This window comes from Ornithorhynchus anatinus, chromosome 4 (assembly GCF_004115215.2).
Source record: "Ornithorhynchus anatinus isolate Pmale09 chromosome 4, mOrnAna1.pri.v4, whole genome shotgun sequence".
NCBI lineage: Eukaryota > Metazoa > Chordata > Mammalia > Monotremata > Ornithorhynchidae > Ornithorhynchus > Ornithorhynchus anatinus.
The window spans coordinates 133,608,835-133,632,691 of NC_041731.1; the positions used below are offsets into that span (position 1 = coordinate 133,608,835).

At 49.7% G+C, this 23,857-nt stretch overlaps 1 protein-coding gene across 6 annotated transcripts in view; it reads right to left on the bottom strand.

Annotated features, from left to right (window-relative positions):
* GRK4 (G protein-coupled receptor kinase 4) overlaps nucleotides 1-23,857 on the bottom strand; it is a 132,046-nt gene that overhangs the window by 1,377 nt on the left and 106,812 nt on the right. For 4 of the 6 annotated variants that reach the window (XM_029062823.2, XM_029062818.2, XM_029062816.2 and 1 more), the window contains 5 exons: nucleotides 21,305-21,394; nucleotides 15,170-15,378; nucleotides 12,903-13,040; nucleotides 10,386-10,523; nucleotides 6,979-7,110 (listed from right to left, as the gene is read on the bottom strand). In XM_029062823.2, the coding sequence (XP_028918656.1) occupies nucleotides 6,979-7,110; nucleotides 10,386-10,523; nucleotides 12,903-13,040; nucleotides 15,170-15,378; nucleotides 21,305-21,394 (707 nt within the window). Of the gene's footprint in view, nucleotides 1-6,978; nucleotides 7,182-10,385; nucleotides 10,524-12,902; nucleotides 13,041-15,169; nucleotides 15,379-21,304; nucleotides 21,395-23,857 lie in introns of those variants that run through there. The other 2 variants (XM_039911952.1, XM_029062819.1) reach the window with 2 other exon arrangements.

Here is a 23,857-nt window from a genome sequence, read left to right on the forward strand (position 1 = left end):
TTTCGTGGACTCCACCTCTGCCTCCCCTCCTCTAACTGTGGGGGTCCCTCAAGGTTCAGTTCTGAGTCCCCTTCTTTCCTCCATCTGCACCCACTGCCTTGGAGAACTCATTCGGTCCCACCGTTTCAACGACCACCTCTACGCTGACCACACCCGTATCTCCATCTCCAGCCCTCATCTCGCTCCCTCTCCGCAGTCTGGCATCTCCTCCTGCCTTCCACACCTCTCTACTTGGATGCCTTCCCGTCGCCTCAGACTTAATAGGGCTAGAATCCAACTTCTTACTTGCCCCCCCTCAAAACCTTGTCCTCCCGCTCCCTTTCCGGTCACCTTTGAGGGCCCCGCCATCCTTTCCGTCTCACAAGCCCGTAACCTCGCCAATCAGCCTTGACTCCACTCTCTCCTTCCACCCACGTATTCAAGCCATCGTTAAATATTGTCAGTTCTCCCTTCCCAACACCGCCAAAATCCACCCCTTCCTCTCCGTCCAACGTGCTACCATGCTCATTCATTCATTCGATCGCATTTATTGAGCGCTCGCTCTGTGCCGAGCACTGCACTAAGCGCTTGGACTGGACAATTTGGCAACAGATCGAGACAATCCCCGCCCAGTGACGGGCTCACAGTCTAATCGAGCGCTTATCCTATTCCGCCTTGATTACCGTATCAGCCTCCTCGCTGACCTCCCTGCCTCCTGTCCACTCCACTCCATACTTGGAGAAGCAGCGTGGCTCAGTGGAAAGAGCCCGGGCTTGGGAGTCGGAGGTCATGAGTTCCAATCCCGCCTTTGCCACTTGTCAGCTGTACGACCGTGGGCGAGTCACTTCACTTCTCTGTGCCTCAGTTCCCTCATCTGTAAAATGGGGATTAACTGTGAGCCTCACGTGGGACGACCCGATTACCCTGTATCTCCCCCAGCATTTAGAACAGTGCTCTGCACATAGTAAGTGCTTAACAAATACCGACATTATTATACTCCATCCTGCGGCCCTGATCATTTTCCTTCAAAAGGGCTCAGTCCATGTGCCCCTCAAGAACCTCCAGCGGTCGCCCACCCACTCCCGCATCAAACAAAAACTCCTCTCCGTCGGCTTTAAAGCCGTCCGTCCCCTCGACCCCTCCTACCTCACCTCGCTACTCTCCTATTCCGATCCAGCCCACGCACACTTGGTTCCTCTAACGCCAACCTATTCACCGTCCCTAGATCTCGTCTATCTCGCCGCCGACCTCTCGCCCGCATCCTCCCACCGGCGTGGAGCTCCCTCCCCCCTCATATCAGACGGATAATCGCTCTCCCCCACTTCGAAACCTTATCGAAGGCCCGTCTCCTCCGAGGGGCCTTCCCCGACCGCGCCCTCCTCTCCTCTCCTCCCACTCCCTTCTGCGCCGCTCTTACTTGCTCCTTCATTCATCCTCCCTCCTATCCTCACAGCACAGATGGATATATTTGTATAAATCCGTAATTTATTTATTTGTATTAATGTCTGCCTCCCTCTCTAGACCATGAGCTGGTCGTGGGCAGGTATTGTCTCTGCAGTTGTGTGACTGTGGGCGAGTCACTTCACTTCTCTGGGCCTCAGTTATCTCATCTGTAAAATGGGGATTAACTGTAAGCCTCACGTGGGACAACCTGATGACCCTGAATCTACCCCAGAGCTTAGAACAGTGCTCTGCACATAGTAAGCGCTTAACAAATACCAGCATTATTAGTATTATTATTAATTTAATGTAGACTCCCAAGCGGCTTAGTACAGTGCCTTTGGGTTCGAATCCCGGCTCCGCCACTTGTCAGCTGGGTGACTTCGGGCAAGTCATTTCCCTTTTCTGGGCCTCAGTTCCCTCATCTGTAAAATGGGGATTGAGACTGTGAGCCCCATGTGGGGCGACCCGATTACTTTGTATCTCCCCCAGCGCTTAGAACAGGGCCTGGCACATCTTAAGTGCTCAACAAATACCATCATCATCATCATCATCATCATCGCTCAGTAAATATGACTGAATGAATGAATGAATGAGTGAATGGCAGGGAATGTGTCTTTTCTGTTGCTCTATTGTCCTCTCCCAAGCGCTTAGTACAGTGTTCTGCAAACAGTAAGCGCTCAATATACACAACTGAATGAATGAATGAATTAGCTAGAGTCAAAGAGGTAGGGAGAGCAGGGACTGTATCCCCATTCCACAGGTGGGGAAACTGAGGGACGGAAAGGTTAAGGGTCTTGCCCGAGGTCCCAGAGCAGGCTGGGGCAAGGCTGGGGAGAGAACCCAGCTCCCCCATTTCCCGAGTCCAGGGCCCCGACCACTGGGCCTTACTGCCTTGGATTCCATCCTCATTTTATAATCTGGGTCCAACCCTAATATCTTCTATCTACCCCAGCGCTTAGAAGAGTGCCGGGCATATAATGAGCGCTTAAGAAATACTGCCATGATTATAAACTTTGAACACTGGGACTTAAATGGGTTAAAGAGTTAAATGGTTAAAGAATTAAATGGTTAAAAGTTAAATGGTTTAAAGAGTTCAAGAGTGTCTCCCCCAGCACTGAGAACAGTGCTCTGCACATAGTAAGCGCTTAACAAATACCAACGTTATTATTATTATTATTAAAGAGGTTAAATAAAATCTACTTATTGAAAAGCACAATTTGCCGTCCCGAAACAAAAGCTGGTCTCTTCTCAGTAAAAGGGGAGAAACGGGTTAACGAAGAACAGCAAACTCATGAGCTGTCTCTCTTAGGGGGCCGTTGTATCCTTTCAACAGCCGACTACCCCTTTAGATCTTCTTCTGTGCGATTGGAAGCTCACTGTAGGTAGGCTGGATTGTAGAGAAGCAGCGTGGCTCAGTGGAACGAGCCCGGGCTTGGGAGTCAGAGGTCACGGGTTCGAATCCCGGCTCTGCCACTTGTCAGCTGGGTGACTGAGGGCGAGTCACTTCACTTCTCTGGGCCTCAGTTCCCTCATCTGGAAAATGGGGGGATTAAGAATGTGAGTCTCATGTGGGACCACCTGATGACCCTGTATCCCCCCCAGCGCTTAGAACAGTGCTCTGCACGTAGTAGAGCGCTTAACAAATACCAACATTACTATTATTACTAGTGGGAAATCGGAGAGATTAAAATAGGAGGGGGTGGGCCAATTGAAAACTTTAAAGCTGACGACAAGGGGTTTCTGTTTGACGCAGAGGTGGGTGGGTCGCCATTATATGTCCGACACGCGGTGAGCGCTCAATAAATACCACTGACTGATTGCTTCCTTGACTGAGCGGAAAAGAAATTGTCTTCTGTAGAAATCATTTTCCTAGAAAATCACTGCGTTTTAGGTCTGGCCTCGTTTAGGTTTTTCTTAGTTTTCCACCCTCTTCTCCCACCTCTTACACAATCAATGACAGTAATAATGATGGCATTTGTTAAGTGCTTACTATGTGCAAAGCACTGTTGTAAGCGCTGGAGAGGATTCAAGGCGATCAGGGTGTCCCACGTGGGGCTCACAGTCTTCATCCCCATTTTACAGATGGGGTACTGAGGCCCAGAGCAGTGAAGTGACTTTGCCCAAAGTCACCCAGCTGACAAGTGGCTGAGCGGGGATTCGAACCCACGACCTCTGACTCCCAAGCCCGGCCTCTTTCCACTGAGCCACGCTGCTTCCCTACATTACGTACTGGGTGCTTACTGGGTGCAGGGCAATCTACTAAGCGCTCGGGAGGTTACAACAGGTTATGAATCCTGCCCTCCAGGAATTTATAATCTAGCCAGGTAGACAGACAGCAAAATCAATTAGAGGTAGGGGAAGTAAAGCATATAGAGATGTATTCATAAGTGCAAAGGTGGGCTTTTGCGTCTGTGTGTCCCCCCGAGTCCCCAGATAAAGCGGAAGTACTGATGAGGCGGGGGGGGGGGGGGGGGCGGGATGGATGACGATTCGAGGCGATCAGAGATTGATCGAGGAAGGCCTCCTGGAGGAGATGGGATTACAGAAGGGCTTTGAAGATGGGGAGAGCAGCGGTCTGCCCGATGGGCAGGGGGAAGGAATTCCTCCTCACAGTCTTCGTTCCCCACAAGCTAACCTACGCTTGAGTCTCGTTCGTTCATTCATTCATTCATTCATTCGATCGCATTTATCGAGGGCTTACTACTTATTGAGCGCCCACCACTGGACTAAGCGCTTGGAATGTACAATTCGACAACAGGTAGAGACCATGCCTGCCCAATGACGGGCTCACCGTCGGCATCTCTCCCCTGCCTCCCACCCCTTCTTCAAACTCTTCTTCCAGCTTCCAGCTCCCTTCCCTTCCAGATCTCCCCCTTTCATTCATTCAGTCGTTCATTCGCTCAATCGTATTTACTGAGCGCTGGCCGTGCGCAGAGCACTGTACTAAGCAGCTGGAAAGCACAATTTGGCAACGGGTAGAGACGATCGCTACCCGACAACGGGCTCGCGGTCTAGAAGGGCGGGCCCACCTGGCAGAGCCCTCCGGAAACCCACCTCTCCCGGGAGGTGACCCCCGAATGATTTCTCCTCTCTCCCAGCTGAATCCTTCCAAGTACCACGGCAGCCCTGCGCCACCCATAATACCTCCCTACACCTCACCTTGTACAATCTCCTATTTACGCATTCATTCATTCATTCAATCGTATTTATTGAGCGCTTGCTATGTGCAGAGCACTGTACGGAGCGCTTGGAATGGACAATGCACTATTTACGCAGTCACCCACGTAAGCCACCTGTCCCTCCCTTTCACCCTTCCACTTGCTATTTCGTCTCCTCCAAGAGGCCTTCCCTGACTAAGCCCTCCTCTTCTCTTCTCCTGCTCCCTTCTGCGTCACCCTGACTCGCTCCCTCTATTCATCCGCCCCTCCCTCGGCTCCCAGCACTTATGTATAGATCTGTCATTTATTCATTTATTTGCTTATTTATTAATGTATTTATATGAATACCAGTCTTCCCCCCGGCTGTGAGCTCACTGTGGGCAGGGAATGTGTCTTTACTGTTATACTGTCCTCTCCCAAGTGCTTGGTACAGTCCTTTGCGCACAGTAAGCGCTCAGTAAATACGATTAAATGAGTGAATGAGTATTTTACGTCTTCCTTTCTCGCAAAGGATTGTGCCTTCCAACTCCACTGTACCCTCGCCTACGCTCAGAACAGTGCCCGAAGAGCACATGGAAGACGCTCAGTGAATATTGTTCGATACAGTAAGAGAGCCGGGGGCGATTTCCCCCGTTCAAAGCCCTACTTAAGGCTCACCTCCTCCAGGAGGCCTTCCCGGACCGAGCCCCCCTTTCCTCAGCTCCCCCTCGCCCCGACTCGCTCCCTTTGCTGCACCACCCTTCCCTCCCCTCAGCACTTGTGCATGTGTGTTCATATCTATAATTCTATTTATATTAATGCCTGTTTACTTGTTCCGACGTGTATATGAATCTCTAATTCTATTTATTCCATTATTTATGTATTATTTATTTATAATGATATATTTAAATTGATGCTGCTGATGCCTTTTTACTTCTTTTGCTATCTCCCCCCTCTAGACCGTGAGTCCGCCGTGGGCAGGGATCGTCTCTCTCTGTTGCCGAACTGTACTTTCCAAGTGCTTTAGTACAGTGCCCTGCACACAGTAGGCGCTCAATAAAGTGCCACGGAATGAACGAATGAATGATTTGGCGGTAGCTAGCCCGGAACAGCTCTCTTGCTAAAAAACCTCCTCTCTGCCATCACTCTTTCCTCTCCTGTTGCCCTGGGTACCAAATATCTACTAGGTGCCCCCCATTAATTAAAGTACCACAACCTGGCCAGAAGGTCACCTCCCATCAGAAGGGAACGTGTCACTTCTCCGTCTTGTTTCTCCCAAGTGCTAAGCCCAGCGCCCCGCAGCCAGTGGGAGCTTAACGAACGGCATCACAACCATTACAGCCTCGTCGACTCTAAGCTCCTCATAGGTGGCGGATTCAATCATTCAATCGTATTTACTGAGAGCTTACGGTGTGCAGGCCTCTGTACTAAGCGCTTATAATAGTGATAGTTGTTAAGTACTTACTGTGTGCCAAGCACCGTTTTAAGCGCTGGGGTAGACAGAGGTCATTCGGGTTGGACACAGTCCCTGTCCCACGTAGGACTCACACTCTTCATCCCCATTTTACAGGTGAGGCAACTGAGGCACAGAGACGTGAAGCGACCCGCCCAAGGTCCCGCGGCAAACGGGTGGCAGAGCCGGGATTAGAACCCAGGTCCTTTTGACCCCCAGGCCCGGGCTCTATCCACTAAACCACGCTGCTTCTCTATACCACCTCCATTTTATCGTACTCTCATTCATTCATTCATTCAACAGTATTTAGTGAGCGCTTACTATTCATTCCTTCAATAGTATTTATTGAGCGCTTACTATGTGCAGAGCACTATACTAAGCGTTTGGAATGTACAATTCAGCAACAGATAGAGACCATCCCTGCCCAGTGATGGGCTCACAGGCTAATCGGGGAGACGGGCAGCAGAGCAAAACAGAACAAAACAAAAACAAGATCACATTACCACGATAAATAGAATCGGAGTGCTCCGCTCCCAAGTAAGCGCTCAGTGAATACGACCGAAAGACTGCTTTCCCAGGTGTTTACTACAGCACTCTGCACCGAGAAAGCGCTTAATAAATATCACCGATCGAATAACTGACTGAGTACAATTCCCACTACCGTTCTGCTCCGTTACGCTGCTGCACGCTGGTTGTGGGTGGTGAAGGTCCCTCTTTATTGTTATATTATACTCTCTCAAGCGCTCGGTCCAGTGCTCTGCACACGGCGAGCGCTCAGTAAATACCACTGGCTGACTGGGTGGAGCACGAGGCTACAGGAACCCAGTGGAGGATGGCGTTGGCAACGGCACCCCCGGACTTGGGGTCCCCAATCTCCAAAGGCGAGGCGGAGGGCGATTCCTCCTCAAAGACACAATCCGAAAGATGGAATATCCCGTCCACGCTTGGAAGCAAGACTTTCCTTACCCCTCTCCTGAAGAGTCGGTGGAAGAAGCCTCTCTTTGGTCTGGGGTTCCGTTTTCCGGGGTCTAGATCGTACGATAAGCTTTCGTCATTTTCGTACACGTTGATATCTTTAAAGCATTCCGTTTCGATCATCTGAATCCCCAGGAAAAACCAAAGGAAACAGTCGTGATGAACCCCGAGTCAAGTGTTGGCCTACTGGTAGCCTAGAGGGAGAAATGGCACAGCTCTGGAAAAGCGGCCGGGGCGGGGGGGAACGGCGCACGCCGTTCTCTTTCAGAGGAGCAGTGTGGCCTAGGGGATAGAGCCCGGGCCTGGGAGTCAGGAGGCCCTGGGTTCTAATCCCGGCTCTGCCGCTTGCCCGCTGGGTCACCTTGGGCAAGTCACTCCACTTCTCCGGGCCCCGGTCCCCATTTTACAGACGAGGGCAGACCTACAAAGCAGCTCCTCTCCCTGCTTCCCTCGTTCTGTGTGCTCCATGCGCTCACAGATCGTATCCTTCCAGACAAGAACTGACCAACAAAATAAGGAAATCAATAAGAAGGTGATTTTCAAACCTCCCCTAAGTGGACTATGGGGTAGCATAAGCCTTCCCTAATAATAATGAGAATTGCGGCCTTATTTATCTTATTTCTAACAATTCCTATTTCCCCCTCCAATAATAATAATTCTGGTATTTGGTAAGTGCTTACTATGTGCCAAGCACTGTATTAAGCACTGGGGTGGATACGAGTAAATCGGGTTGGACACTGTCCCCGTCCCCATTGAGACTCAGTCTTGATTCCCATTATACGGATGGGGTAAATGAGGCCCAGGGAAGTGAAGTGACTTCCCCGAGGTCACAGAGCAGACAAGAGGCAGAGACGGGATTAGAACTCATGGCCCTCTGACTCCCAGGCCCGGGCTCTTATCCACTACGCCATGCCGCTTTCCTCTAACTCACGTTCTAATCCCAGCTCTACCACTTGTCTGCTGGGTGACTTTGGGCAAGTCACTTCACTTCTCTGGGCCTCAGTTAACTCATCTAGAAAATGGGGATGAAGACTGTGAGCCCCACACGGGACAAGCTGATTACTCTGTATCTACTCCAGGGCTTAGAACGGTGCTTGGCACGTACTAAGCGCCTAACCAATACCAGTGCCGTCATTATTATCATTAATAATTATTAATTGTTATATAATATACAATTACATAATTATTAATGTGATAATAATCATTGTTATTAACCTCTAACCTCACTGTGGGCAGGGAATGTGTCAGTTTATCGTTATATCGCACTCTCCCAAGCGCTTAGTACAGTCCTTTCCACACAGTAAGTGCTTAACAGATACAACTGAATGAACGAATGAATGAAAATACTACAATTATTATTATTATCACTATGTTCCCCCACCCGCGCGTTGTGCCCTCGCCGAAACTTAGGTTAAGGACAACACACGTTATGACTACGGGTGCCTTGTCTGACACCGCAGACCTGTACACACCGGGGCTTTGATCTGTCTGAAGAAGGCTTCTGAATGACGATAATAATCATAATAGTGGTGAAAAAGGCATCTGTTAAGCGTTTACTCTGTGCCAGTCACTGTACTAAGCACCGGCGGGGATACAAGCAAATCGCGTTGGACACAGTCCCCGTCCCACATGGGGCTCACGGTCTCCACGTCACCCATCACCTAGTAATAATAATGTCGGTATCTGTTAAGCGCTCACTATTTGCCGAGCACCGTTCTAAGCGCTGGGGGAGATACGGGGTCATCGGGTCGTCCCACGGGAGGCTCACGGTCTTCACCCCCATTAGACAGATGAGGGAATGGAGGCCCAGAGAAGCGAAGTGACTTGCCCACAGTCACACAGCAGACAAGTGGCAGAGCCGGGATTCGAACCCGTGACCTCTGACTCCCAAGTCCGTGCTCTTTCCATGAGCCACGCTGCTGCTCACCTAGTAGAGTCCTAGCCCAGATGCCCGGGGAAAACCCATGTCCCCGAAGAACGGACCGTCTTTACCTGTGAGAATGGAACGGCATCTCTTCAGATAATAATAATAATGGCACCTGTTAAGCGCTTACTATGTGCCGAGCACTGTTGTAAGCATGGCGGTAGAAACAAGCTCAGCAGGTTGGACACAATCACTGTCCCACTTGGGGCTCACCGTCTTAATCCCCCTTTTCCAGATGAGGGAACTGAGGCCCAGGGAAGTGAAGTGAATTGCCCGAGGCTACCCAGCAGACACGTGGCGGAGCCGGGATTAGAACCCAGGTCCCTCTGACTCCCGGGCCTGGGCTCTACCCACTCAGCCACGCTGCTTCTCCAATGTGGGCGACCTACAAAACAGTCCCTTTCAGACACAAATGACCAACAAAATTTGAAAATCCATAGGACGGTGCTTTTCAAACCACCCCACAGTAGGCTAAGGGGTAGCATTAGCCTTCCCTAATAATAATAATAATAATAATAACTGTAGTATTTAAGTGCTTACTATGTGCCAGGCACTGTTCAAAACGCCGGGGTAGATGCAAGGCAATCAGGGTGGATACAGTCCCCGTCCCACATAGAGCTCAAAGTCTCAATCCTCATTTTACAGAGGAGGACACTGAGGCCCAGAGAAGTCAAGTGGCTCGCTCAAGGTCACAAAGCAGACAAGTGGCAGAGCCGGCAATAGAACCCAGGTCTTCCGACTCGCAGGCCCGGGTTCTTTCCACTACGCCACGCTGCTCCTTCCTTATTATTACCTTATCATTATTATTAAAAGCCAGAAGCAGCATGGCTGGGTGGAAAGAGGCCGGGCTTGGGACTCAGAGGTGGTGGGTTCGAATCCCGGCTCCGCCACTTGCCAGCTGGGTGACTTGGGACAAGTCACTTGACTTCTCTGTGCCTCAGTGACCTCGGCTGCAAAATGGGGATGGAGACTGTGAGCCCCACGTGGGACAACCTGATGACCCCGTATCTCCCCCAGCGCTCAGAACTGTGCTCAGCACAGAGTAAGCGCTTAAGAATTACCATTGTTATTACTATTATTATTCCCGAGAGGGGCTACTGATTCCGACAGGAGCTCTCCAACTCTACCTCGGGCTCAGGAGCCAGATGGCTGACACTCGTTCCGTTTCCACCAGCCGGACGTAATCCCTACCTTCCGGGCCTCGGAGACGGGGCCTGCCTCTCCGAATATTAAGAGAAGGGGAAAAAAAGTGGCCTCATTTGAGGAAAGCGCGTTGCTCTTTCCTATAGGGATTAGACTGTAATCTAATTACAGTCCGATCAGACTGTAAACCCGGCCATGGGCGGGGACTGTCTCTATCTGTCGCCGAATCGTCCGCTCCAAGCGCTTAGTGCAGTGCTCTGCACGTAGTAAGCGCTCAAGAAATACGCTTGAATTGAATGAATGAATGTAGGGGACGGAGAGCAAACCGTACCTCGTTCTGCCAGGGGATGGAGACGCAGCCCGTGACAAACTTGGAATAGAAATCGTCGTCGGTGGTATCCAGGTTGACTCCCTTTACCGTGGAGAACTGCTCGATATCCAAGACGTCTTTGCAGTACACCGCCCGTGGCTGGGGACAGAAGAAGAGAGACCGTCTCCCACCTGGAACTGCCGGCGCCGAATGTCGGCTCCCTAATTTGGTTCGCTCCAAGGGGCATCTCCAGCATCCAAACTCGCTTGGAGACGAAATAGACACGAGAGAGATATTTGAAAAATGGTTCGATATCAACACGGTCTTTGGCTCTGTCCCCTCTGGGCACTGGGAACACATTCACCTCACCCTCGGCCCCACGGCACTTACCGACGTATCCGTAAAGCATTTATTTATATCAACGTCCGTCCCCCGCTCTAGACTGGAAGCTCACTGTGGGCAGGGAACGTGTCTACCGACTCTGTGGTATTGCAATAATAATAATAATAATAATAATGGTGGTATCTGTTAAGCGCTCACTACGTGCAGAGCACTGTTCTAAGCGCTGGGGGAGATACAGGGTCATCAGGGTGTCCCACGTGAGGCTCACGGTCTTCATCCCCATTTTACAGTTGAGGTAACTGAGGCACGGGGAAGTGACTCGCCCACGGTCACCCAGCTGACAGGTAGCAGAGCCGGGATTCGATCCCATGACCTCTGACTCCCAAGCCCGTGCTCTTTCCACTGAGCCACGCCGCTTCTCTAGAATAGAATCCAGGGTAGAGAGTAGAATCCAGTAGAGTTGGAAGACATGATCCTTGCCCACAGAGAGCTTCCAGTCTAGTGAGGGAGACAGGATATAATAAACGACCGAAAGGGGAAACGGCAAAATATAAGGATTTGGACATAAGAGTCTTGAGGCTGGGGTGGGGTGAGGATCAGAGGGCTAATGGGGTCCGGGCCCCCAAGTGCATAGGGAATGCAGAAGGGAGGGCAAATGGGGCAGAAAGAGGAGAATGTAAGCCCGTCCTTGGGCAGGGATCGTCTCTCTATCTGTTGCCGAATTGTCCATTCCAAGCACTTAGTCCAGTCCAGTCTGCACATAGTAAGTGCTCAATAAATACGACTGAATGAATGAATGAACGAGAAGTCAGTCAGGGAAGATTTCTTGGAGGAGTTATTTTTCCAGTGCAGCCTTGGGGAAAGCAACCGTCTCCCAGATACGAAGCAGGAGGGAATTCCGGGCAGCGGGATGTGAGCAAAGGGGACGATGGCGAGAGACGTGAGATCGAGGCACCGTAAGGGGGTTGGTTTTCAGCGGACTGGGTTTCAGCGAGAGAGGAGCCAAGTGAGGCGGGTTGGGGGGAGAGGGAGAGCTGACTGTCTTAAAGGAAGCAGCATGGCTCAGTGGAAAGAGCCTGGGCTTCGGAGTCAGAGGCCATGGGTTCGAATCCCAGCTCTGCCCTTTGTCAGCTATGTGACCGTGGGCAAGTCACTTCACTTCTCTGTGCCTCAATTACCTCATCTGTCAAATGGGGATTAACTGTGAGCCTCACATGGGACAACCTGATGATCCTGTATCTCCCCCGGCGCTTAGAACAGTGCTCTGCACATAGTAAGCGCTTAACAAATACCAACATCGTTATTATTATTAAAGCCGAGCGGGAGGATTTTCTACTCCGTAGAAAAGGACGAGCGACAACTGGATGTTTCTGAGGAGTGGGGAGACATCGGCGGAATGACTTTTTTACAAAAAGGATCCCGGAGGCTGGATCGGAAGTCAGATGGACGGACATTTCAGTCCTTCCCTTGTGTCACTGACTGGTGATGGCCTAAAGGCTTTCCCGTTCCCGTTCTGACCTGTCCATCTCCAGACCTCCCCCTCACTTTTGGCTTTTTAAAACACGGTCCCCATTTTCCCACGGCTCCTACGTGCGCAGACCCGGACGACTGCCCCCTTCACCCTCCACCCCCGCAGAGAAATGGCCACAGACGAGGCTGCAGTTGCCGAGTTGCGACCGACGGGTTGTAAACCCAAAACGTTTCAAGCGCCATTGCAATCAGTCGAGCGATCGATGGTATCTGTCGAGCACTTCCGGCGTAAGAAGCCCGGGGGAGGGTACGATACAACAGAGTCGGTAGACACGTTCCCTGCCCGCAACCAACGTACGGTCTAGAGGCCAAGACAGACGTTAATGTGAAGAAATATAGGAAATTACAGATACGTACATATGACCCAACTCCAGATCCTTAAGTTGAACTCGGACCATTCAATTTCATCCCACCAATTCACCATAATTACACCTGAGAGGAAAAGTTCCTGCGTTATTTTACTTCCTCTTCCCCTGTCGGAATGGCAAATGGCAAATGTTTTGGGTTTTTTTTTAATGGTATCTGTTAAGCATTTGATATGCTCCGTTTTAAGCGCTTCTTGAAAATATTCTTGTCAACTGGGGTTTTTATCCGGAGGTGGGGCGGAGGGGGCCGGACGGTAGATTTCCCCGGATGAGAGTCAGGGGTTTTGGCTGAATTACTCACGTCAGGGGAGAAAGGTGGTTCTAACATGTTCGCTTCCAGTCTCTTGAAGTTAATGCCCTTAAAAATAGGGTGCAGTTTCACCCCGGCCGCGCCGTCTCCCCTGCAACCCAGTCGGTCCTTCGGATCTTTGGCGAGCAACTGCGCGGAAACGAGAAGGGGATCCATCAAGCTTCACGTTCTCCTTCCCAAGGCCTCTGTTCTGGGGGCCTCCCCAGGCAACCAACCACCGAGGTCCCAATGGACTTCATCATAATAAGAATAATAATGTTGGTATTTGTTAAGCTCTTACGATGTGCCAACCACTGCTCTAAGCGTTGGGGTAGATACAAGGTAATCAGGTTGTCCCGTGGGGGGCTCACAGTCTTCATCCCCATTTTCCACATGAGGTAACTGAGTAAATGACTCGCCCAAGGTCACACAGCAGACAAGCGGCGGAGCCGGGAGTAGAACCCACGACCTCGGCCTCCCAAGCCTGGCCTCTTTCCACTGAGCCTTGGTACGGTGGTACTTCATCCTAAGAAAGGTGAAACGCTCCAACGTGAGAGACGTATTAAAGAACTGGAATTCGGCCGTGCACTCGACAGATGCAAACGATACTGAATTAGCGCCTCCCTTCCCCCGGAGGATTCATTCGATAGTATTTATTGAGCGCGTACTATGTGCAGAGCACTGTACTAAGCGCTTGGAATGGATGGAAAACCAGACAACGTGAGTTAGAACCTGGGCCAGAGGGCTCTGCGGTTTGGGATTCCCAGCGTTGACAGAATTACATTACATAATAATAATATTGGTATTTGTTAAGCGCTTACTATGTGCCAAGCACCGTTCTAAGCACTGGGGTAGATACAAAGTCATCAGGTTGACCCTAGTGGGGCTCCCAGTCTTCATCCCCATTTGACAGATGAGGTAACTGAGGCACAGAGAAGTGAAGTGACTTACCCAAGGTCACACAGCTGGCAAGCAGCAGAGCCGGGCTTAGAACCCATGACCTCTGACTCCCAAGCCCGGGCTCTTCTTACTGAGCCACGCTGCTTCTCTAATTGATAGTCCTTTGCAGTTTCAAGAGATACAAATAGCTGCGAGGTAACTGGAGGGCAGAAAGGCTTGGCGGAAAGGGCACGGGCCGGGGAGTCAGAGGATGCGGGTTCTAATCCCGGCTCTGCCGCTGGTCTGCTGTGTGACCTTGGGCACTTCCCTGGGCCTCAGTTACCTCCTCTGGAAAATGGAGATTAAGACTGTGAGCCCCAAATGGGACAACCTGATTACCTTGTAACTACCCCGGCGCTTAGAACAGTGCGTGGCACATAGTAGGCACTTAACAGATACCATCCTTATTATTATTATTGTTCTAATCCTGGTTCTCCCACAGGCCTGTTGGGTGACCTTGGGCAAGTCACTTCATTTCTCTGTGCCTCGGTTTCCTCATCTGTAAAACGGGGACTCCTAGTTGGACCGTGAGTCTCACGTGGGAAAAGGATTGGGACCAGCCAGATTATCTTATACCTACCCCAAGCACTTAGAACAGTGTCTGCAACATAGTAAGTGCTGAACAAATACTATCATTATTATCATCATCATCATCATCACCGGATAGCTTTTTCCTTAATACTTTAATTTTCAAAGGAAATACAGGCAGGCAGGGCACTAAGAAGGAGTAAAAACACGACTAGTCTATCGTGGAGTTGTTTTTTAGGTGTTGGAGTAGAATCGATTCTTTAAACCGTGCCGGAGGTCACCGAAAGTCTATAAAAATGAGGGTTTGAAGAAAAGCGGCATGATTTACCATTTTTTTCAACTTCGCCCGACAAAAGAAGTATCAGATTAGTCGACCGAGAAGCAGCGTGGCCTAGTGGAAAGAGGGCAGGCCAAGGAGACAGAGGACGGACCTGGATTCTAATCCCACCTACCTGCCGTGTGAACCTTGGGCAAATTCACTTGTCTGTCCCCTCATTTGCAAAACGGGGATTCAATACCTGTTCTCCCTCCCGCTTAGACTGTAATCTCCCCACCTACTTCTGCAGCGAATGCAACGAAAGAGAAGTGAGCTAAATCTGGGCCAACATCACCATGCTGTCTACCTTAAGACACCTTAGTGAAGAGCCCATGGAGAATAATATATCTGGAGTGAAACAACAGTAAAGAGAAAGGACTCCCATTTATTTCAAGAATCAGACAGAAACACTTGTCCCGACAATGGCTATAAAGATTTCAGTTCTTTAAAATGCATTAGAAATTTAATTTCCAAACCTCTATATATCTTCACCCACCATCCTGCAGATGGATTTTGCCTCCTCTGAGAACTTCTCAGAATATTCTTCCTGGTCCTCTTTTACCCTCCGGTCTACCTCCTCCCTTTTGACCTTCTCTTTGCGTTTCCTGAATGGTGACTGTCCCTGAATCATTTCATAAATTAGGCAGCCAAGTCCCCACCAGTCGGGACTAAATGTGTAGTTCTCATTATTGATGACTTCCGGAGCTGAAAAACACAGAGGAAAACGAAGAGTCATTCGTTCATTCGATGGTACTTATTGAGCGCTTAGTGTGTGCAGAGCACTGTACTAGGCGTTTGGAAAGTACGATTCAGCAACAAAGAGAGACGATCCCTGCCCACAATGGGCTCACAGTCTAGAAGGGGGGGACAGACATCAAAACAAGTAAACAGGCATCAATAGCATCGATATAAATGAATAGAATAAAAGATATATATATATATATACATCAAAACAAGTAAAAAGGAATTAATATAAATAAATAGAATTATAGATATGTTCTTATATACCCAAGTGCTGTGGAACAGGGAGGGGGTAGAGCAAAGGGAGGGAGTCGGGGCGATGGGGAGAGGTGGGAAACTGAGGAAAAGGGGGGGTTAGTCCGGGAGCCACCACTGACATGTCCGTTGACATGTCATAAGGCTGAATTTATTATGACTGTTTATCCAGAGAAAATATCTAAAACCTTACTCTGGTGTTGTTCGGAACCCAAATTGGCAATCGATCGATTCAGTGGTATCTCGTGAGTGCTTACTGTAGTAATAATAATATTATAATAATAATGATTATGGCATTTGTTAAGCGCTTACTATGTGCCAGGCACTGTACTAAGCACCGGGGTGGATACCGGCAAATCGAGTTGGACGCAGTCCCTGTCCCACATGGGGCTCACAACCTCAGTCCCCATTTTACAGATGAGGGAACTGAGAAGTGAAGCGACTCCCCCAAGGTCACCCAGCCGACGAGCAGCGGAGCCGGGATTAGCCGTGACTTTCTCCCTCCCAGGCCCGCGCTGTCTGTCTCCCCTTTCCAGACTGTAAGCTCGCTGTGGGCAGGGAACGTGTCGGTTATACTGCTCTGTCAGACTCTCCCGAGTGCTTAGTCCAGTGCTCTGCACAGAGTAAGTGCGCAACAGACACGATTGAGGGACTTGGTTCCATAGCATCCTTCCATCTCTGCCGGTCCAACGGCACGAGCCTAGGGCGTGTTGGCGGAGGGGCTTCCCAAGTTCGGGGAGAGGGAACAATTCATTCATTCATTCAATCAATCGTATTTAATAATAATAATAATAATGATGATGGCATTTGTTAAGCGCTTACTGTGTGCAAAGCACCGTTCTAAACGCTGGGGAGGATACAGAGTGATCAGGTTGCCCCACGAGGGGCTCACAGTCTTAATGCCCATTTTACAGGTGAGGTAACTGAGACACAGAGAATAATAATGTGGGTATTTGTTAAGCGCTTACTATGCGCCGAGCACTGGGGGAGATACAAGGTGATCAGGTTGTCCCACGTGGGGCTCACAGTCTTCATCCCCATTATACAAATGAGGTAAATCAGACACAGAGAATAATAATGTGGGTATTTGTTAGGTGCTTACTATGTGCTGAGCACTGTCCTAAGTGCTGGGGGAGATACAAGGTGATCAGGTTGTCCCACGTGAGGCTCACAGTCTTAATCCCCATTTTTCAGATGAGGTCACTGAGACACAGAGAAGTGAAGTGACTTGCCCAGAGTCACCCAACGGAAAAGCGGCGGAGCTGGGATTTGAACCCATGACCTCTGACTCCCCAGCCCGGGCTCTTTCCACCGAGTCACGCTGCTTCTCTAATTGTCTTCTTTATCGAGCGCTTACTGTGTGCAACACGGACCGCTGCCCTTCTCAGCTCCTTCCATCTCACAGCCCTACCTACTAAAACACGGCGTCTCCAGGAAGCGCTTCCCCGGACAAACCCTTCATCTCCCCTTCCCCTTCTCCCCTCCTCGATGATGACGACAAATACCGTAATTATTTATATATTATTATGACGACAGTATTTCCTCAGCGCTGACTAGGTGCCAAGCACTGTTCTATTCACTCGTTCATTCATTCAATTCACTCAGTCGTATTTATCGAGCGCTTACTGGGCGCACAGCGCTGTTCTAAACCCTTGGAATGGACAATTGGGCCACAGACAGAGACAATCCCTGCCCAACGAAGGGCTCAGGGTCTGAAAGGGGGAGAGGGACAACAAAACAAAACAAGTAGTTCTAAGCACTGGGGTAATAATAATAATAATAGCTGTATTTGTTAAGCGCTTACTATGTGTCAAGCACTCTTCAAAGCGCTGGGGGAGATACAAGGTAATCAGGTTGTCCCGCGTGAGACTCACAGTCTTAATCCCCATTTTCCAGATGAGCTCACTGAGGCACAGAGAAAGTAAGTGACGTGCCCGAGATCACACAGCAGACAAGTGGCGGAACCGGGATTAGAACCCACGTCCTCTGACTCCCAAGCCCGGACTCTTGCCACTAGGCCACCCTGCTTCTCTAGGCAGGGGTAGGTACGAGGTGATCGGGTTGGACCCAGTCCCTGTCCCACATGGGGCTCACGGTCTTAATCCCCACATTCCAGATGGGGGAACTGAGGCCCGGAGAAGTGAAGTGACTTGCTCAAGGTCACAAGGCAGACCAGGGGCGGAATTAGAACTGAGGTCCTTCTGACATCCAGGCCCGTGCCCTAGCCACTAGGCAACAGTACTTCTCTTCTGCCTCACCTCTTCACTTAAGACATCATCATAATAATAATAATGTTGGTATGTGTTAAGCGCTTACTATGTGCAGATCACTGTTCTAAGCGCTGGGGGAGATCCGGGGTCATCGGGTTGTCCCAGGTGAGGCTCACAGTCTTCATTCCCATTTTCCAGATAAGGGAACTGAGGCACAGAGAAGTGACTTGCCCACGGTCACCCAGCTGACAAGTGGCAGAGCCGGGATTCGAACCCATGGCCTCTGACTCCCCGGCCCGGGCTCTTTCCACTGAGCCACGCTGCTTCTCGACATCCTCCCCTACCCCCAACCCCAAACCATTACTTAGTCACCTCCACCCCAAACCAGTTGCTTCCGCCACCTGGATTTAGTTTCATGACTGTCTCCCCCACCTAGAGTGTAAACTCCTCAAGGGCAGGAGGTCCTGCCTACCCACTCTCTTGTACTCTCCCGAATGCTTAGAACAGTGCTCCGCACGCAGTAAATGCTCAATAAATTGTCTTCTCTTATGCCGCCCGGTCGTTTCCGACCCACAGCGTGGCTCGGTGGAAAGAGCCCGGGCTTGGGAGTCAGAGGTCATGGGTTCGAATCGGCCACTTGTCAGCTGTGTGACTGTGGGCAAGTCACGTCACTTCTCTGGGCCTCAGTTCCCTCATCCGTCAAATGGGGATTAACTGTGAGCGTCACGTGGGACGACCTGATTACCCTGTATCCACCCCAGTGCTTAGAACAGTGCTCTGCGCATAGTAAGCGCTTAGCAAATACCGATATTATTATCTCTCCCAGCAGCTCAGTGACAAGAACCCGGGCTGGGGAGTCAGAGGTCGTGGGTTCTAATCCCGGCTCCGCCGCTTGTCAGCTGGGTGACGGTGGGAAAGTCATTTCACTTCTCTGGGCCTCAGGGATCTCATCTGGAAAATGAGGATTAAGATGTGAGCCCCACGTGGAACAACCTGATCGCCTTGTATCCCTCTGGTGCTTAGAACAGTGCTTGGCACATAGTAAGTCCTTAGAAGCAGCGTGGCTCAGTGGAAAGAGCCCGGGCTTGGAGTCAGAGGTCATGGCTTCGAATCCCGGCTCTGCCACCTGTCAGCTGTGTGACTGTGGGCGAGTCACTTCACTTCTCTGTTCCTCAGTTCCCTCATCTGGAAAATGGGGATGAAGACTGTGAGCCTCACGTGGGACGACCCGATGACCCTGTATCTACCCCAGCGCTTAGAACAGTGCTCTGCACATAGTAAGCGCTTAACGAATACCAACATTATTATTATTATATATTCATATGGGCTGCGGGGACGGGAGGAGGATGGAATGAAGGGAGCAATCCAGGCTGACACAGAAGGGAATGGGAGAAGAGGAGAGGAGGGCTTCGTCAGGGAAGGCTCCTCGGAGGAGATGGGCCTTCGATAAGTGGGGGAGAGCATTTCTCCGTCCGATATGAGGAGGGAGGGCGATCTGGGCCAGAGGTGGGATGTGGGCGAGGGGTCGGCGGCGAGATAGACGAGATGGAGGCCCAGTGAGAAGGCTGGCGTTAGAGGAGGGAAGTGTGCGGGCCGGGTTGGAGGAGAAGAATAGCGAGGTGAGGCAGGAGGGGGCGAGGTGGGGACTGACTGCTTTAAAGCCGACGGTGAGGAGTTTTTGTTTGAAGCGGAGATGGATGGGCGACCACTGAAGTTTCTTGGGGAGGGGGGAAATATGGTCTGAACATTTTTGAAGGAAAATGAGCAGAGTAGAGTTAGGATTGGACTGGGGAGAAACAGGAGGCAAGGAGGTCAGAGAGGAGGCTGACATCATAATCAAGGCGAGATAGGATGAGTGCTTGTATTAATGCGGGAGCAGTTCGGATGGAGTGGATTTTAGTGGAGGAAGGGGTGGAATCCATCATTTTACTGATGTTGTGAAGGTAGGACTGACGGGATTTAGCGATGGCTTGAATACGTGAGTTGAACGAGACAGGGGAGTCAAGGCTAATACCGAGGATACGGGCTTGCGTGACAGAAAGGATGGTGGGGCCCTCAACGGTGATGGGGAAGTGAACGGAAGGACAGGTTTGGGTGGGAAGATAAGAAGTTCAGTTTTAGCCATATTAAGTTTGAGGTGACAGGAGGACACCCAAGTAGAGTTTTTGTCCGTCTGTCTCCGCCGATTAGATCGTGAGCCCGTCATTGGGCAGGGATGGTCTCTATCTGTTGCCGAATTGTACATTCCAAGTGCTTAGTACAGTGCTCTGCACAGAGTAAGTGCTCAATAAATACTACTAAATGAATGAAAGTAGTGATATCTTGAAGGCAGGAGGAAATGCAAGAGAGGGAAAGAGATCAAGGCTGGAGATGGAGATTAGGGCGTCATCAGCCAAGATGGAGTAGTTGAAGCCGTGCGAGCGAATGAGTTTTCCAAGGAAGTGGGTGTAGATGGAGAAGAGAAGAGAAGGGAGCCAGAACTGAACCCTGAGGGACTCCCACACTTAGGGGATGGGAGGCAGAGGAGGAGCGCGCGAAGGAGACGGAGAATGAGTGGCCGGAGAGATGGGAGGAGAACCGGGAGAGGATCGTGTCAGTGGAGCCGAGGTTGGATAATATTTTCAGGAAAGGGAGGTGGTTGACAATGTCAAAGGCAGCCGAGAGGTCGAGGAGGATTAGGATGGAGTAGAGGCCGTTGGCAGACAGGAAGGAGATCACTGGTGACCTTTGGGAGGGCGGTTTCTGTGGAGCGAAGGGGACGGAAGCCAGATGGGAGGAGGTCCGGGAGAGAACTGGAGGAGAGGAACTTGAGGCAGCGGGTAGAGACAGCTCACTCAATGAGTCTGAGATTGAGACTGTGAGCCCCACGCGGGACGGGGACTGTGTCCAACCCTATTAGCTTGTATCCGCCCCAGAGCTTAGAACAGAGCCTGGCACAGACTAAGCACTTTACAAATACCATAGTAATAATAATTATTATTATTATAATTCTAGATCACTCATTTCTACAATTGACTGATAGAGGGTACAGCTTTGTTATTCTTCTCACTGACCTACAGATTTATGGAAGTTAGCACATGGAGGGCTCTGCAATGTATCTGAACATCCCACCTGGCACATTCCCAAAACTGTATTCTTTGACCCATTAAGTCTCTGGACAGGTACAAGGCATCATGTCCACTGCGTGACCTTGGACAAGTCACTTAAGTTTGCTGGACCTCGTTTACCTCATATGCAAAACGGAGACGAGAGTGTGAGCCCCAGGTGGGACAGGGACTATATCCGACCCGATTAACTTGCATCTACCCCAGTGCCTACTGCACTGCTTGGCACATAGTACACGCTTAACAAGTACCATAATTAGTATTATTAAAGCATCAGAGCAGATTTAAAACAATAATGCTTTAAAAAATTTTTTTACATACCCATGTAACCGACTGTTCCGACCCTCCCACGGATCGTTTCTCCTTCTGGGATCTGCACGGCTAATCCAAGATCAGAAATCCGGATATGTCCTGTTTATATTCCAGAACAGAGTTGAAAAATATTGAAATTTTGGAACTTCCAAAACCGAAATGAAAAGCAAAAAACATCTTTAACAGTCGAGCAAAAGGTTGTCGTTGCTCCTATTTAAGTCAGAAAACAGAAGTTCGTACTTGGTTGCTACGAACCGGGAAGTTTCTTAATTGGATAAAGAAATCACCTTATGAAATGGAAGCCCCTAGTCTGATGGCACATTTTCCATAAAATCATCAAGGGTGCTTCATTCATTCGTTCATTAGTACTCACTGAGCGCTTACTCTGTGCAGACCACTGTACTAAGCGCTTACAGAAAAAGCTCCCTGTAGCTTGCCTTACCACAGAGTAGTAGGTAAATGCAAATTTCTTGCTAGTAAATATGAAGAGATGGAATTTGAGTTCATGAAGTTAGTTGAGGTGGAGTCTGGGTGTAAGTTTGCAGAGAACACTGTGATTCTTAATTTCATATTCTTCTTCGAAGAATGAAAGATTTTATGATTCTTTGGTTCTTCGTTTCATTATCTGGCAGCTTTTTTTTTTTAACAAATCAGATTGTGTACATATAATGGGCACACTTGAAGAGGTTTTCACAGAATAGCCATCAGATAATTAGCTTGGCTACTTAATACATCACAGATTTCAAGTTCCTCTTTACAACCTTCTGATTCTTTTCCAGGCTCAGGCATTCGCATGAAATAAAACACGAGAGTTTTCAGGGCCAGCAAAAAGTTCTTTGAGGCAAACTGGTGGAAAATCTGTGGTTGAAACTGTATGGCGATCGTTCCAAAATCCATGTTCCTTATGGAAATTAAAGACTATTCTTTGTTGTAGACTAGTTTTCATTTTACAAGACTAAATATGTACACAGGGATCCCCTTGTGAGGCATGAACCTCGTGTGAATTCTTTAGCGAGTGCCCAGGCCAGAATTTAGCATAGCGTAGCGTGCATAGCAATGACCTCCTAAATCATGTAACAAAGGGAACAGAAACAGTACAAATCAAGACAGTTTCGAAAATCCTGAGAAAAGGGGATTTCTTTGAGGAACAATAAAACTGGTGCCTTCTTTCCCAGGAATAATGGCACTCGAGTTTGGCACGCTCTTGAATAATTAAAACGGCGTGAGAGAGAATAACTGAAAATGGTAAGTAGGTCTGGCAGCGGCTGTACAAGAATCGCGTTGGGTAGCGGCTATTCCGTTGTCGTTTATTCAAAATGGAAGCCGTGCTGCTCCTGGCCTACGCGATGGCACGAAGGAAACGGATGACCAAAGTGACGGCTACAACAGAACAACGAACAGAAAAGCTTGAACTACCGAACATCTAGCCAGTAGGCGACCGGGTAGAAAAAGCACACCCGCGAGGTACTGAAAAACGAGCTTCAGAGACGTGAGATGCACAAGAATGAAAAGGTGAAACACTGCAGTCCACTCTCAAGGAATCACACCTCTCTGGAAGGCCAGTTTCAAGAGTTTTCCAAAGAAAGGGATACTTGAAATTATATAGGGAAGCAACGTGGCTCAGTGGAAAGAGCCCGGGCTTGGGAGTCAGAGGTCATGCGTTCAAATCCCGGCTCTGCCACTTGTCAGCTGGGTGACTGTGGGCACGTCACTTCACTTCTCTGGGCCTCCGTGACCTCATCTGGAAAATGGGGATGATGACTGAGAGCCTCACGTGGCACAGCCTGATTACCCGCATCTACCCCAGCGCTTAGAACGGTGCTCTACACATAGTAAGCGCTTAACAAATACCAACATTATTATTATTATAGCACAAACAAGTTTTACGTATGTAAAAAAGAATGAGAAATAGTGGGCGGGGTTGAATCTGTCCGTCGGGGTGACAGTCAAGGAGTCTAACTCCCCTGAGCAACTCATCTGGGGGGAGGAAGAAGAGGGTCTTCCCTAAGCGGGTCGGCTTCCCCTCTCCCTCGGACCCCTTACGAACACACATAGCGCATGGAGACCAGATGGGATCCATGGGGGCGGTGAGGGTGAGTGGGTTTGCGGGGACGGGAGAGGCGAAGAAACTCCGGGGAGGATGTTAGAAGTACTGTTCGGCAATGAATGTCTTCAAGCAGAAGACTCCCTCTCCAAACGCTAAATTTCAGGGGTTTGCTCAGAGCGAAGAAAACGAGAGTGTAGAGTGAACAACCAGGGTCAGGGAGCATCGATCTTTCTTCCTCGACCTTCCTTCTGACCCTATCCTGCGGAACTGTGGGTTTCTGCATGGGCCTTTTCAGTCTCTCACTCTTTCTCTCTTTCTTCTGGGGTAATCTTACCAGTAGTTAGGTCTTCATCAAATTCAAAGGACAACTATCTAAACGATTACTTCGCATTTTCAATAGTTTGTTGGGCTAAATTCAGAGAAATTAAAAACAGTTAAAAAAAAAAGGGATCGCAAAAGTCTCCTGGTTTTTCTCTTGTTTCAGTAATTAGCAGTCTTTTCATTAGGCCCTTTTG